Genomic DNA, 16,257 nt, shown 5'->3' with positions numbered 1-16,257 from the left:
CATGAGCCCAAGAATTTGAAACCTCATAGAACTTTACAGAGGGTGTAAAGCTGTGACTTCACAGAACTTTACAGAGGGTGACATAGTGAGACTCTGTCTCAAATAAATAAATAAATACATAAACAAAAATATACTATTGCTTTAAGGAAAAAAAAAGGATCAACAACAACTTGCAATGCTGAATTCTCCAGTAACTGAAGTAAAGCTAAACCATGGAAAGGCTTGCTACTTTGTAGACCTTTGTACAATTCACAAGTATTTTTGAACATCTAAGCACTTGAGCTCTACCATGAATGAAATGGAAAATTATCTCTACTGTAAAGGAACTAACATTCTACCATACAATAACAAAAAACCACCACCAAAAACACAAGACAAAAAATAAGGCAAGAGTTACAAAGTAAATGAGGGTAAGAAGGCTCCTTGGAGGACATTTGAGTGAAGACTCCAATGACAAGGCAGAGAGAGCCTGTTACCGTCTTGGAACAAGACTCTCTCTTTGTGTATAATACAAAGCGTAAAGGTGCCATACGATTTTTATTTATTCATTTTTATTTTTGAGACAGCCTCAAGCTGTCACTCCTGGGTAGAGAGCTGTGGTGTCACACAGCTCACAGCAACCTCCAACTCCTGGATCTCAAACTACGGCCCGCGGGCCACATGCGGCGGTGTGATTGTATTTGTTCCTGTTTTGTTTTTTGACTTCAAAATAAGATATGTGTAGTGTACATACGAATTTGTTCATAGTTTGTTTTTTTTAAAAACTATAGTCTGGCCCTCCAACGGTGTGAGGGACAGTGAACTGGCCCCCTCTTTAAAAAGTTTGGAGGACCTCTGGACTCTTGCCTGTCTTCCAAGTATCTGGGACTACAGGCGCCAGCCACAATGCCCAGCTATTTTTTGGTTGTAGTTGTCATTTTTGTTTTGGCAGGCCTGGGCTGGATTCTAAACTGCCAGCTCTGGCGTATGTGACTGGTGCCTTAGCCGCTTGAGCTACAGGCGCCGAGCCCCATACGATTTTTAAATAGATTATCTGTAAGCCAAGTTCTTCTAATAAAAAATGTTATTCAATGATCCTTATGTGTGCTGCAGTTTAAAAATCATTGACAGAAAGAAACTACACAAAGTAAATAAATGGTATGAAACACTCAGGACAGGATTAAAATGGGAATAACACTGGGACCTGGTGTGGTGGCTCACGCCTGTAACCCCAATACTCCAGGAGGCCAAGGCAGGTGGACTGTTTGAGCTCAGGAGTTCTAGACCAGCCTGAGCAAGAGCCAAGACTCTACTAAAAACAGCCAGGCGTGGTGGTGGGTGCCTATAGTCCCAGCTACCTGGGAGGCTGAGAACAAAGATCACTTAAGCCCAGGAGTTTGAGGTTGCTGTGAGCTGTGACACCAGAGCTCTCTACCCAGGGTGGCAAAGTGAGGAAGTGAGGAAGGAAGGAAGGAAGGAAGGGAGGGAGGGAGGGAGGGAGGAGAGGGGAGGGGAAGGGAAGGGAAGGGAAGGGAGGGGAAGGGAAGGAAGGGAAGGGAAGGGAGGGAGGGAAGGAAGGGAAGGGAAGGGAGGGAGGGAAGGGAGGGAAGGGAAGGGAGGGGAGGGAAGGGAGGGAAAGAAGGAAGGGAGGGGAGGGGAGGGAAGGGAAGGGAAGGGAGGGAGGGAAGGAAGGGAAGGGAAGGGAGGGAGGGAAGGGAGGGAAAGAAGGAAGGGAGGGGAGGGGAGGGAAGGGAAGGGAAGGGAGGGAGGGAAGGAAGGGAAGGGAAGGGAGGGAGGGAAGGAAGGGAAGGGAAGGGAGGGAGGGAAGGGAGGGAAAGAAGGAAGGGAGGGGAGGGGAGGGAAGGGAAGGGAAGGGAGGGAGGGAAGGAAGGGAAGGGAAGGGAGGGAGGGAAGGAAGGGAAGGGAGGGGAAGGGAAGGAAGGGAAGGGAAGGGAGGGAGGGAAGGAAGGGAAGGGAAGGGAGGGAGGGAAGGGAGGGAAGGGAAGGGAGGGGAGGGAAGGGAGGGAAAGAAGGAAGGGAGGGGAGGGGAGGGAAGGGAAGGGAAGGGAGGGAGGGAAGGAAGGGAAGGGAAGGGAGGGAGGGAAGGGAGGGAAAGAAGGAAGGGAGGGGAGGGGAGGGAAGGGAAGGGAAGGGAGGGAGGGAAGGAAGGGAAGGGAAGGGAGGGAGGGAAGGAAGGGAAGGGAAGGGAGGGAGGGAAGGGAGGGAAAGAAGGAAGGGAGGGGAGGGGAGGGAAGGGAAGGGAAGGGAGGGAGGGAAGGAAGGGAAGGGAAGGGAGGGAGGGAAGGAAGGGAAGGGAAGGGAGGGAGGGAAGGGAGGGAAAGAAGGAAGGGAGGGGAGGGGAGGGAAGGGAAGGGAAGGGAGGGAGGGAAGGAAGGGAAGGGAAGGGAGGGAAAGAAGGAAGGGAGGGGAGGGGAGGGAAGGGAAGGGAAGGGAGGGAGGGAAGGAAGGGAAGGGAAGGGAGGGAGGGAAGGAAGGGAAGGGAAGGGAGGGAGGGAAGGGAAGGGAGGGAGGGAAGGGAGGGAAAGAAGGAAGGGAAGGAAGGGAAAGAAGGGAGGGAGGGGAGGGGAGGGAAGGGAGGGAAGGGAAGGGAAGGGAGGGAAGGGAAGGGAGGGAAGGGAAGGGAAGGAAGGGAAGGGAAGGGAAGGGAGGGAAGGGAGGGAAGGGAAGGGAGGGAAGGGAAGGGAAGGGAAGGGAGGGAAAGAAGGGAGGGAAGGGAGGGAAGGGAAGGGAGGGAAGGGAAGGGAAGGGAAGGGAGGGAAAGAAGGGAGGGAAGGGAGGGAAGGGAAGGGAGGGAAGGGAGGGAAGGGAAGGGAGGGAAAGAAGGAAGGGAGGGGAGGGGAGGGGAGGGAAGGGAGGGCAGGGAAGGGAGGGAAGGGAAGGGAAGGGCAGGGAAGGGAGGGAAGGGAAGGGCAGGGCAGGGAAGGGAAGGGAAGGGAGGGAAGGGAAGGGAAGGGAAGGGAAGGGAGGGGAGGGGAGGGAAGGGAAGGGAAGGGAAGGGAAGGGAAGGGAAGGGAAGGGAGGGGAGAAAGGGAAGGGAAGGGAAGGGAAGGGAGGGAAGGGAAGGGAAGGGAAGGGAAGGGAGGGAGGGAAGGAAGGGAAGGGAGGGAGGGAGGGAAGGGAAGGGAAGAGAGGGAGGGGAAGGGAGGGAAGGGAAGGGAGGGAAAGAAGGAGGGGAGGGGAGGGGAGGGAGGGAAGGGAAGGGAGGGAAGGGGAGGGAAGGGAAGGGAAGGGAAGGGAGGGGAGGGAGGGGAGGGGAGGGGAGGGAAGGGAAGGGAAGGGAAGGGAAGGAAGGGAAGGGAAGAGAGGGAGGGAGGGAGGGGAGGGGAGGGGAAGGGAAGGGAAGGGAAGGGAGGGAAGGGAAGGGAAGGGAGGGAAGGGAAGGAAGGGAAGGGAAGAGAGGGAGGGAGGGAGGGGAGGGAGGGGAAGGGAGGGAAGGGGAGTGGAGGGAAGGGAAGGGCAGAGAAGGGAGGTAAGGGAGGGAAAGAAGGAAGGGAGGGGAGAGAAGGGAGGGGAGGGAAGGGAAGGGAAGGAAGGGAAGGGAAGAGAGGGAGGGAGGAAGGGAGGGAGGGGAGGGGAGGGGAAAGGAGGGAAGGGGAGTGAAGGGAAGGGAAGGGAGGGAAGGGAAGGGAGGGAAAGAAGGAAGGGAGGGGAGGGAAGGGAAGGGAAGGGAAGAGAGGGGAGGGAGGGAGGGAGGGAGGGAAGGGAAGGGAAGGGAGGGGAAGGGAGGGAAGGGAAGGGAAGGGGGGAAGGGAAGGGGGGAAGGGAAGGGAAGGGAAGGGAGGGGAAGGGAGGGAAGCGAAGGGAAGGGAGGGAAGGGAAGGGAGGGAAGGGAAGGGAGGGGAGGAAAGGGAAGGGAAGGGAGGGAAGGAAGGACAGAAAGAAAGGGCGGACAAACAGGAAGAAAGGAAGGAAGGAAGGAAGGAGGAAAGGAAAGGAAAGGAAGGAGGAAAGGGGAAGGGGAAGGAAGGGAGGGAGGGAGGGAGGGAGGGAGGGAGGAAGGAAGCAATTATTACCAAGATAGCGTTTCACTTATTAGATTAGCAAAAATGTTAATGATTTGTGGTATCTGAGATTGATAAGGGCAAGAGTAAAAGGATCCTCTCATTTAATGTTACATGATAATGTGTGATAAAGTGATACAATTTTTCAAATTGTATTATTTTTTTCCCAGAGAAGGAGTCTTGTTCTGTCTCTGAGGCTAGAGTGCAATGGCCCAGTGACAACTCACTGTGGCCTCAAACTCTTAGGTTCAAGCGACGCCTCCAGCTCAGCCTAAATAACAGAGACGCAAGGTGGGAGCCACCACACTGGGCTAATATTTAAATTTTGTTTTTGCAGAGATGGGGACTTGCTATGTTGGCCAGGCTGGTTTTGAACTCCTGATCTCAAGTGATCCTCCTGCCTCAGCCTTCCAAAAGGTTGGGGTTATAGACATAAGCCACTGTACCTGGCCTAAATTTTTTTTTTTTTTTTTTTTTTTTTTTGCAGTTTTTGGCCAGGGCCGGGTTTGAACCCACCACCTCAGGCATATGGGGCCGGCGCCCTACTCCCTTGAGCCACAGGTGTCACCCAGCCTAAATTATTTTTTAATTGACAAAAATTATATATATTTATGATATAGAACATGATGTTTTGATATATACATACATTATGGAATGACTAAGTCAAGCTGACTAACACATGCATTACCTCACATAATTATATGGTTCAACTTTCTAAATTTTATTTTCTTTTTTTTAGCAACCGGTCTCAGTCTGTTGCTCAGGCAGGCATACCATGGCACAGTCACAGCTCACTGCAGCCTCTGCCAACTAGACTGATCACCACCCCGAGACAGGGTCTCACTACAGGCACAGCCACCACCCAAGACGGGGTCTCACTACAGCACAGCCACCACCCCGAGACAGGGTCTCACTACAGGCACAGCCGCCACCCCAAGACAAGGTCTCACTACAGGACAGCCCACCAGGATGGCGTCTCACTATAGGCACAGCCACCACCCGAGACAAGGGTCTCACTACAAGGCACAGCCCACCCATGACGGGGTCTCACTATAGGCACAGCCACCCCAAGATAAAGTCTCACTATGTTACCCAGGCTGGTCTCATACTCTTGGCCTCAAGGGACCCTTGGCCTCCCCATGTACTGGGATTATAAATGTGAACCCTGCCCAGCCTTGGTTTATTATGACAAACTCCCATGAAGTACATATTCTGCAAATATACAGAGCTCCATACTAGTATGTAAAATTACTCTCAGAATGTCCATCATATAGTGCTTAGAGCAGTTAGAACTGGGCGGGGGGGGAGGGGGAGAACTGGTAACAGTTCCAAAGTCCGTCAGTAACAGACTGAACATCTTCAACACACACAATAGCATATAATGCTAAAAATAGATAATGATGCAAATTAACGCACACTGAAATAAAAAAATCTCCAGTATACTTCATAGAGAAAAACACTGCATACCAATGTGTATGTAATTGCTTGTGTTAATGATAGTATGCTAATAAATAATTTAGAGAAAGTTTGCAAACACAGAAAAAACATGCACTGCGTACACACTGGGCTGTGAGCAGTGGCTCTTCTCTCTCAGCTGAGCTTCCTGAGGGAGGTTAGGAGAGGAGAAAGGGGGTGAACAAGAGACTTCCTTTTAGATTTCATCATTGCTGCGTGGCCTTCTGGCTAAGAGCAAGTGCAGTAAATGTCATAAATTTCTGTACTACTTTTTTCCCCCAAACACTGAGCCTGGATTACTTCAGAAAAACTTTTCAAACCTTTTTTTTAAAATGAAAATGCATTTGAATTTACCCGTAGCTTGGGGCTGGGATGTCTTTCCAGAGCACTTTATATCAAGGAACATAATATTAAGCTGAATATTATAAGGACATTTCTTTTTCTTTTTTTTTTTTTGAGACAGTCTCACTATGTCACCCTCTGTAGAGTACTGTAGCATCACAGCTCACAGCACCCTCAAACTCCTTTGGGCTTAAGCAATTCTCGTCTCAGCCTCCCAAGTAGCTGGGACTATAGGTGCCCACAATGCCCAGCTATCTTTTGGCTATAGTTGTCATTGCTGTTTGGCAGGCCCAGGCTGGGCTCGAACCCACCACCTCTGGTACATGTGGCTAGCGCCCTAGCCACTTGAGCTATAGGCGCCGAGCCTATAATGACATTTCCTAAAAATGAAATTCTAGGCCAGGCACAGTGGCTCACACCTGCAATCCCAGCTCTTTGGGACGCCAAGGAAAGAGGATTGTTTGAGGCCAGGAGTTCAAGACCAGCCTGGGCAACAAGCAAGACCTGTCTCCAGGGAAAAAAAAAAAAAAATTAGCCAAGTGTACACCTTTCGTCCTGGCTACTCACTGGGAAGGTAAGGTGGGAGTATTGTCTGAGCCAGTGGTTTAAGGCTGCAGGGATCTGTCATCACACCACTACATGCGAGCCTGGGCACCTGAACAAGATCCTATCTTCAGAAAAGGAAAAAAAAAAAAGAGACCCCCAAATTCTATCTGTGTTATAATTAATGGGAAGTCTTTATGCCAAAGCAGTGCACACATGGGGTGCTTCTTAACTACACTTCAGTAGCAGTCCATCATGTAAAATAAAGTCTAATGTGGCTTGCAAAGCTTTTGGGGACACAGCCCCATGCTTCTCCAACTTTAATATTCATACATTCAACTTACCTGTGGATCCTGTAAAGACACAGACCCTGATTCAGTCGTCTGTGATGGGCCCTGAGAGCCCCATTTCTAGTAAGTTCATCCCTGTCCACTCATGTTCCAGAATTCACCACATTTATTACGCACGTGTCCAGCTCCCAGACTACGAGTTTGAGGAGAGGAAATACCCGTCCATAGTTCACAGATATTAATATATGTTTTCTGAATACAAGTCACTGACAGATCAAGTTTCTGCCTACTCTTGGAAATAGCTGTCACAATCTCTTTATTCCATAACATATTCATTTCTCTCTTTTTTATTGGCGACAGAGTCTCACTATGTTGCCCTTCATAGAGTGCCGTTTGTCACAGCTCACAGCAACCTCTAACTTTTGGGCTTACGCGATTCTCTTGACTCAGCCTCCCAAGTAGCTGGGACTATAGGTGCCCGCCACAGTGGCCAGCTATTTTTTTGTAGTTGCAGTTATCATTGTTATTTAGCAGGCCTGTGCTGGGCTCGAACCCACCACCCTCGGTGTATGTGGCTGGCGCTATAACCACTGTGCTATGGGCACTGAGCCAACATTTTCTCTTTTTTGAGTCAAGAGTCTCACTGTCTGAGATGGTGCTGTGACACCACAGCTCACAGCAACCTCATATTCTTGGGCTTAAGCGATTCTCTTGCCTCAGCTTCCCAAGTAGCTGGGACTATAGGCACCTGCCACAATACCTAGCTAATTTTTGTTGTTGTAGTTGCCATTGTTGTTTAGCAGGCCCAGGCTAGGTATGAATCCGCCTGCCCGGGTGTATGTGGCTGGTGCCCTAGCCTCTGAGTTACAGGCGCCAAGCCCATAACATTTTCTTTGTAGCAATATTCAGTCAAAATATTAAGTCTCTTGGCTCAGTGCCTGTAGCTCAAGTGGCTAAGGCGCCGCTAACCACGTATACCAGAGCTGGTGGGTTCGAATCCATTCCAGGCCTGCCAAACAACAGTGACAAAAAAATTAGCCGGGCATTTTGTGGCGGGCGCCTGTAGTCCCAGCTACTTAGGAGGTGGAGGCAGGAGAATTGCTTGAGCCCAGGAGTTGGAGGTTGCTGTGAGCTGTGATGCCAGAGCACTCTATCCAGGGCGACAGCTTGAGGCTCTGTCTTGGAAGAAAAAAAAAAGAAAAAAAAAAAGGTAGTCTCTTAAAACATAAGGCAATACATACACAAAATTAAAGTAAAATGCCATGCTATTTGATAAGACACTTACCCTATTGCTGAAAATAAGTTAAATTAATTTCACTTCATTTGGGGATAAAAAGGTTATAAAACAAACAGGGGTCCTCAAACTTTTTAAACAGGGGGCCAGTTCACTGTTCCTCAGACTGTTGAAGGGCCGGACTATAGTTAAAAAATAAAACTATGAACAAATTCCTATGCACACTGCAATATCTTATTTTGAAGTAAAAAAAACGAAACAGGAACAAATACAATCACACGGCAGTTTGAGGACCCTTGAAAATGAAGACTGTACTCTTCAGTATTCTTAAAGAAAAAACAAGAATGCCATCACATTTCAAGCCTATCTTTCTTCCCCACATTTATTAGGACTCTCATCAGCTCCACTCACCTTCCTTGTCACTCACCTTCCTGGTGACTCTCATCAGCTCTCACAGCCCCCCACTCACCTTCCCTGTCTATCCACTTCATGGTCTCGGCCCCCCCACTCACCTTTCCCCGTCACTCACCCCCCCACTCACCTTCCTCCACACTCACCTTCCTTCCCCATCACTCACCTTCCCCCCCACTCACCTTCTCCTGTCACTCACCTTCCCCCGTCACTCACCTCCCGCCCCACTCACCTCCCCCCATCACTCACCTCCCCCCCACTCACCTTCCTTCCCCATCACTCACCTTCCCCCCTACTCACCTTCCCCGTCACTCACCTTCCCCGTCACTCGTCACTCACCTTCCCCCATCATTCACCTTCCCCATCACTCACCCCCCCCCACTCACCTTCCCCCCACCTCATCTTCCTTCCCCGTCACTCACCTTCCTCATCTATCCACTTCATGGTGAAAAGCTGCTCACTGTCAAAAGAGCACATGTCTCGAACCTCACTGCAAAGGCCCTCGAAGGAGATGGATGGTTCAAAATGCGTTATCATGATATCCCTGAAAAAGAATTTTAAAATTAAAGGATTTTAATTTGAAAAGGATTAAAAATAACGCCCCACGTATTATGGGTGCCTGAAACTTTGGAGGACTTCAGCTACTTGTGTGTGCACCAACACGCACTACTTTGCTTCTAGCAAACTCCCTCGCTCACGTAAAAAATCAAATACCAGTATTAGATAACGACTTAGAAATAAAAATGCTGGCTTTGTGAAAAACCTGAGTTCATACTCCCCTCACTGAGGAAGCCCATCCCACTGCTCTAACTCATGAAAATCCCACTTTGGGGTCGATGTTAGTCCCAGAAGCTTGATCCCTCCCACAGAAGGAGGGCTCTCTGTCCTCCCACACTCCTCCCTACCATCCACCCATTACTGGTATGTTTCTGCCTTCTATTTTACTGAAATCTGTTTCCTTCACCATTCTCAGATCTTTCCTCCCCCCAAAAGTCTACCCTTCATCCAAGAGAAGGTCCTTGAGTCCTGTCACCTCCCCGGTCTGCAGTCCCCAGTCTGCCCATCACTCTGAGGGCAGACGGCGAGGGCACACTCTCCTTGTCTACATTTCCCAGAGGAACTATGATTTCCAATACTAGTTTTTAAAGAGACTATTTTAAGGTCAAAACACAGGAGCAGACACAAATGTGTGTTTATTTTCATATTAGTGTTAAATCAGCGACCAACAATGATGTAAATAAATTCCCGAGCAGCTATTCACAACACTTAAAATCATAACAACACTTTAAAGTAGAGGCTTGGGGCTTCCTTCAAGAAGCTGTGAGAAGAGCCCATCTCCACACAACAGCCACAGAGTTTCTGTAAATGCACATCAGACAGTGGCGCAGGACTCTTAAACACTTACGTGGTGAACCGCTAGAGTCTGCTCCACAAGTTTTATAGCACCAACGTCGTTCATGTCCTTCCTCTGCCCCTAGCAGGCTTGTAGGCCTGTGGCAACCGGCCCTGCCCTTCTCTGACCCGCCTCTCAGTGGCCCCCACCAGCCTACAGCCTCGTTGGACCACGAGCCTGGTCACAGCAGCGGCTGTATTTCCAGAGGCCAGTGCAGCACCTGGCATAGGATGGGGACTAAATGGATGCTCTGAATGTTTGTTGAAGGAAGGAGGAAAACAAAACTGTGTTAAGCGACTATGACCAGACATGGGCAGCTGGAACAAAGAGTAGGAAATAGAAATTAAAAATTTTACTCAAACTTGCTCCAACCATTCCCCTACCCCCATACTCTACTGTGGACAGATTCGTTCCTAGCCACACTCAGAATCTGATCCTCAGAGTATAACCTCCACATCCCTCAGTTCAGAGAGCAGGGAAGGGAGGCGGGTGGGACGGGCCTTTGATAGGCACTTAATGACAACCACTGTCATTAAACCTTTTCCACTGACAAACTATGGTCTGTACTTCTTTTTTTTTTTTTTTGTAGAGACAGAGTTTCACTGTACCGCCCTTGGGTAGAGTGCCGTGGCGTTACACGGCTCACAGCAACCTCTAACTCTTGGGCTTACGCGATTCTCTTGCCTCAGCCTCCCCAGCAGCTGGGACTACAGGCGCCCGCCACAACGCCCGGCTATTTTTTTGTTGCAGTTTGGCCGGGGCCGGGTTTGAACCCGCCACCCTCGGCATATGGGGCCGGCGCCCTACTCACTGAGCCACAGGCGCCGCCCTATGGTCTGTACTTCTAAACCCATCCAACATGCACTTACGTTCCATCTTTTCATAATACACTGACAATATATCCTCAACTGAATTATAACAACTGGAAGACAGAAATTCTTGGGCTTTTTAATACATTCATATAACTATCAACATACAGAAACTCATGTATGTTATTTTTTTTTATTATGCAAAAAAAAGAAAATACTTCCTCAATTAACATAGAGGAACCCAAGTATCTTCTGATTGAATGAAAAAGAAATACTTCCTATGGTGACTCACACCTGTAATCCCAGTGCTCTGGGAGGCCCAGGCAGGAGGATCACTTGAGCTCAAGAGTTGGGAGACCAACCTGAGCAAGAGTGAGACTGTGTCTCTACTAAAAATAGAAGAACTAGCCAGGGGGGGTGGTGGGCACCTGTAGTCCCAGCTATTCGGGAGGATCCCCTGAGCCCAAGAGTTGTAGGTTACTGTGAGCTATGACACCATGGCACTCAAGACTAGGTGAAAGAGAGAGACTTGTCTCAAACAAACAAAAAAAGAGAGCAAAAAGAAATACTTCCTGGGCAGCGCCTGTGGCTCAGTGAGTAGGGTGCCAGCCCCATATACCAGGGGTCCTCAAACTACGGCCTGCGGGCCACATGAGGCGGTATGTGCAGTGTGCTTAGGAATTTGTTCATATGTATATTTTTTAAACTGTAGTCTGGCCCTCCAACAATTTGAGGGACAGTGAACTGGCCTCCTGTTTAAAAAGTTTGAGGACTCCTTCCATATACTGAGGGTGGCGGGTTAGAACTGGTCAAACTGCGGGCGGCGCCTGTGGCTCAAAGGGGAAGGGCACCGGTCCCATAGGTCGGAGGTGGCGGGTTCAAACCCAGCCCTGGCCAAAAACCACACACACACACAAAAATAAATAAATAAAATAAAATAAAATCTATTTAAAAAAAAGAACTGGTCAAACTGCAACAAAAAATAGCCGGGTGTTGTGGCAGGCACCTATAGTCCCAGCTACTTGGGAGGCTGAGGCAAGAGAATTGCATAAGCCCAGGAGTTGAAGGTTGCTGTGAGCTGTGACACCACAGCATTCTACCAAGGGCGATAAAGACTCTGTCTCAAAAAAAAAAAAAAAAAAAAAAAATACTTCCTACAAGAAACCTGTTAGCAAAGGCATTCTGACGAGGAAATACAACTTCCATGTTTTCTTGTCCTATAAACACAGAATACCTGTTATGTTCTAGGTATTTAAACAACAGTGTCCAGGTGCTTATCTTACTTAATCTTCTCAATAACTGTCAAACTAGACATATTAATCCTATTTTACAAATTTAAAAAGCAAAACACAAAGGCATATTTGCCCAAGTCTCACAGTTAGAAAATGGAATATGAATTCAAATCCAAATCCCCCAATGCACTTGTGATAGATGCTGTGACGTAGCTTTCTCCCAATGGCGATGGAGGATTATTATTCCTGCTGCTGGGTTTGACAGTCTTCAGCTCCTGCAGACAGCTGACTCATCCATGGTCACACTTGCTTCCTGGAGTCACTGGATGCAGGGCAGAAACGCAACTCCTGAAAGCTCATGAGGGTCGCTAGTTCTCAGACCCCCTGAAGGGTCAACTGAGGTTTCTGTTGAGATTTCAGGGCAGCTTGATTTTTTTCTGCCTAAGTTTGTGTTATGATTTGAATGGGTGTCTCCTTCAAAATTCATGTTAAAACCTAATGATACTAGGAGATAAGGCCCTTTGGGAAGTCAGTCATCATGGGTTATGCCTTACAGAAGGGCTGGGGAAACCGACTTAGAGGCCCCTTTTGACTGTCCAAGTCCACTCTGCATAAAGGAAGTAGTGGTCATCCTCTCCACCAGACAACAAACCTGCTAGCACCTTGACCTTGGAAACAGCCTCTGTAGAACAGTGAGAAACAAATTTTGGTTCTTTATAAATTAACCAGTCTCAGGTATCTTGTGACAACTTGCTTCCTTCCCATCTCTTTTCCTCCAAGTGCAGGCTCATCTCCGACGCACTCTTATCCATGGCAGAAGCCTCTCAGTGCACCTGTCTGTTTCCTTAGGCTGCTACAACAAAAATGCCACACATGGACAAACAAGAAGCTTGCAAACAACAGAAATTTATCATTTTTATTATTATTTTGAGACAATCACACTGTGTCATCACAGCCCACAGCAACCTCAAACTCCTGTGCTGAAGCAATCCTCCTGCCTCAGCCTCCCAAGTAGCTGGGACTATAGGTGTTCACCATAACACCTGGTTAGTTCTACTATTTTTAGAATGGGGTCTCACTCTGTCTCCAAAACAAACGAAAAAAAAATAGAAGAGTTATATTTTTTGAATGCAAGGAAAAATATTTTCATTAGCTATCATCAAAATATGATTTACTTGGCCAGGCATGGTGGCTCACACCTGTAATCCCAGCACTCTGGGAGGCTAAGGCGGGAGGATCACTTTTAGGTCAGGAGTCTGAGATTCCATCTCTACTGGGCATGGTCCACGCCTATAGTCTCAGCTACTCAGAAGCTGAGGTAAGAAGAGCACTCTGAGCCAGGAGTTTGAGGGTGCAGTGAGCTATGATGAGGCCATTGCATCCTACCCAGGGCAACAGAGACTCTGTCCCCTCCCTCACAAAAAGTGACTTCCTCATCAAAAGTCTACATGGACCTGAAATTAACCTATGTGTCAGTGTATCTGTAAACAACAAGGATTTTTCAAAAATCCTTTGGATTTTTCCAGAGCCAAAAATATATTTATCAGGACATGGAAATACTTTTAAATCATTTATCTAATTCCTAACAAGTATAAGTCCATACATCCCTGCAAGACTACACAGGAGCTGTGCTTCATTAGCAGCCACTTCTGAAGCTCCAGGCACCAGGCATTCAAGGGAGTTTTACACAAACACGTCTCGAGTAATTGGGAAAACACCACATTCATAACACTCTCTAATGACCAAAACCTTATTACGTACAAATCTAAAAATGAGCTACAAAATAAAGACAACCAAAAAATTAGCCAGGCGTTGCGGTGGGTGCCTGTAGTCCCAGCTACTTGGGAGGCTGAGGCAAAAGAATTGCTTGAGCCCAAGAGTTTGAGGTTGCTGTGAGCTGTAACGCCACAGCACTCTACCCAGGGCAACAGCTTGAGACTGTCATAAAAATAAATAAATAAATAAAGTTTATTCGGAAAAAAAATTTATCTGCAATAACCAATATAATAATTGGTTTAGGCAGGACCTTTTTTTTTTTGGAGACAGAGTCTCACTTTGTAACCCTGGGTAGAGTGCCATGGCATCATAGCTCATAGCAACTTCAAACTCTTGGGTACAAGCGATTCTCTTGTCTCAGCTTCCCTAGTAGCTGGGACTACAGGTACTCACCACAGCCTGGCTATTTTTTAGAGACAAGGTCTTGCACTTGCTCAGTCTGGTCTTGAACCTCTGAGCTCAGGCAATCCATCTGCCTCGGCCTCCTAGAGTGCTAGGATTACAGGTGTGAGCCACCATGCCCAGGTAGGCAGGACTATCCCTGGGTGATAAGATCACTGGGCAAAATATCTGAAGAGAACTGTAGAATTTGAAAGTATCACCCCTTAAATTATTGATTATAAAAAAAGTCAGAAAGCTGGCTTGGCCTGGTGGCTCACAACTGTAATCCCAGCACTCTGGGAGGCTGAGGCAGGAGTTCAAGACCAGTCTGAGCAAGAGAAAGACCCCATCTCTACTAAAAATAAAAAAACTAGCTGGGTGTTGTGGCAAGTGCCTATAGTCCCAGCTACTCGGGAGGCTGAGTCAAGAGGATCCCTGGAGCCCAAGAGTTTGAGGTTGCTAGGAGCTATGGATGCCATGGCACTCTACCCAGAGCAACAGAGTGAGACTGTCTAAAAAAAAAAAAACAAAAATTACATATATTATATATAAATAGATAGAAAAGAGAAATCCCTCTGAAGGTTTGAGATAGGGTCTCACTGTCCCCCAGGCTGGAGTGCAGTGGCCCAGTCACAGCTCACTGCAGCCTGGAACTCCTAGGCTCAAGCAATCCTCCCACCTCTGCCTCCCAGAGGGCAGCTAGTACTACAGGCAGGTGCCACCATGCCCAGCTAATTTTTAAATTTTTTGTAGAAACAAGGGTATCACTATGTTGCTCAGGCTGTTCTGAAATTCCTGCCCTCAAGTGATTTTCTCACCTTGCCTCTTACAGTGCTGGGATCACAAGCAGGAGACACCACATCCAGAAAGACCCAGTTTTACTTAGTGGTGAGCAAATCTCAACATTATCACCTGTAAAACGGGATGATGATATATACCCGAGTCCAGTGAGGATTAAATAACAGTAAGTGCAGAACACCACAGTTCTTGAAACATCTAAGTAAGTTCAGTATGAAGTCAATTTCTATTCTCTTCTGATACAGTACAGAGGGAAAAAAGGAGGCTAGGCATCTCTGAAGAGACTTTATGAGATGTGAGACAAAACAGCAAACGAAAGAAGCCACATTTGCTCATTTCTGCTTCCAGCATAATTTCACAGAGCCCCTGATCTGTGACAACCTTGTAGCTCTTGGGAAAGATGCTCTGAAGACAAAACAGGAGAGGACAAGTGGACTCTAGTCTCTTGCCTGAGTCACTAGATTCCTTAAAAGAAATCTGACCCTACTCCTTGCCTTCCTCTCCACGTAAGACAATGTCTGGGGGGTTAGTGATTATGCATCCGTAATTTATAACCAAGTGTACTCTTATACCCAGACCCCGACGTGATTCTCTTCAATGCAGCTTCTGAACAAACTGGTGTGATCCAGCACACGCAGTGCTCCCCACACCTGTGCACAAGCAGTGGGCTGAGATGTGCCCCAGCCTCAGCTGCAGGCCTCAGTCTGTGCTCAGTAACACTTCTGAAGGAAACGAGTTTTAATTTTTTTTTTTTTTGGAGTTTTAATTCTTTAAAGGCTTTTCTTTAGTTGGTAGAAATTTTTCTTACCATCGATTATATAAGATAAAGGATCCCTGCTATAATTCAACATTGTCTAGAAAGCCCTACCCAAGTGGTGGAGATAAGAAAAATGAGTAAGATGAGAAAAAGAGACAAAACTTACTTACAGGTGACACGGTCTACCCTTAAGTTCTAAAACAGTTAACTAAGAGACTGTTAATAAGTAGGCCAGTTTAATTTAAACGTACTAAAATAGACAGTATATAATAAGCCTAGAAGAATAGAAGATTCTCAAAAGCAACAAGATTAGAAAAGACAAAGGACTAAGCGTAACAGGAAAAGTGCCGGGCCTATGGAACAGGGGCTATGAAACGCTACTGAGGGACACAAAAGGACTGAGTTAGTCAGAATACGCCACCTTCCCACAAGGCAAGGCTCGGCATCACAGAACTATCAGTTCTCAAATTAATCTGTAAACTCAATGCAATTCCAAATCAAAATAACAGGATTTTTTCTAATCTATAAAACCTTCTGGAATTCAGGTGGGAGCGAAAATGCACAAGAACAGCCAAGAAAATCTGAGAACAGAAAAATTAATGAAATGAACAATTCTGTAACACACAGCAAAATTCACTGAACATTACGATAGCTAAACCCACAACAGCATGTACTAAGACAGATGTCTCCCCCAAAGTGAGTGAGACAATATGAACCACCGTGCATCTATGAGAAATGTAGCACTTAGAGATCTAAAAATAGATATGCCATTCAATCCTATAATTCCTCTTCTAGGTATATACCCAGAAGACAAAAAATTACATTATAACAAAGA

General features: G+C 47.3%; 1 protein-coding gene across 1 annotated transcript in view; it reads right to left on the bottom strand.

The window, feature by feature from the left end:
* Positions 1-16,257, bottom strand: part of PRKCI (protein kinase C iota) — a 66,483-nt gene that overhangs the window by 42,761 nt on the left and 7,465 nt on the right. Inside the window, exon 2 of the mRNA XM_053600204.1 lies at positions 8,699-8,820. Coding sequence (XP_053456179.1) covers positions 8,699-8,820 — 122 coding nt within the window. The remainder of the gene's footprint in view (positions 1-8,698; positions 8,821-16,257) is intronic.

The sequence above is a fragment of the Nycticebus coucang genome, chromosome 8 (genome assembly GCF_027406575.1).
Source record: "Nycticebus coucang isolate mNycCou1 chromosome 8, mNycCou1.pri, whole genome shotgun sequence".
NCBI classification, from domain to species: domain Eukaryota; kingdom Metazoa; phylum Chordata; class Mammalia; order Primates; family Lorisidae; genus Nycticebus; species Nycticebus coucang.
This window is presented reverse-complemented; position numbering and strand designations above follow the sequence as displayed.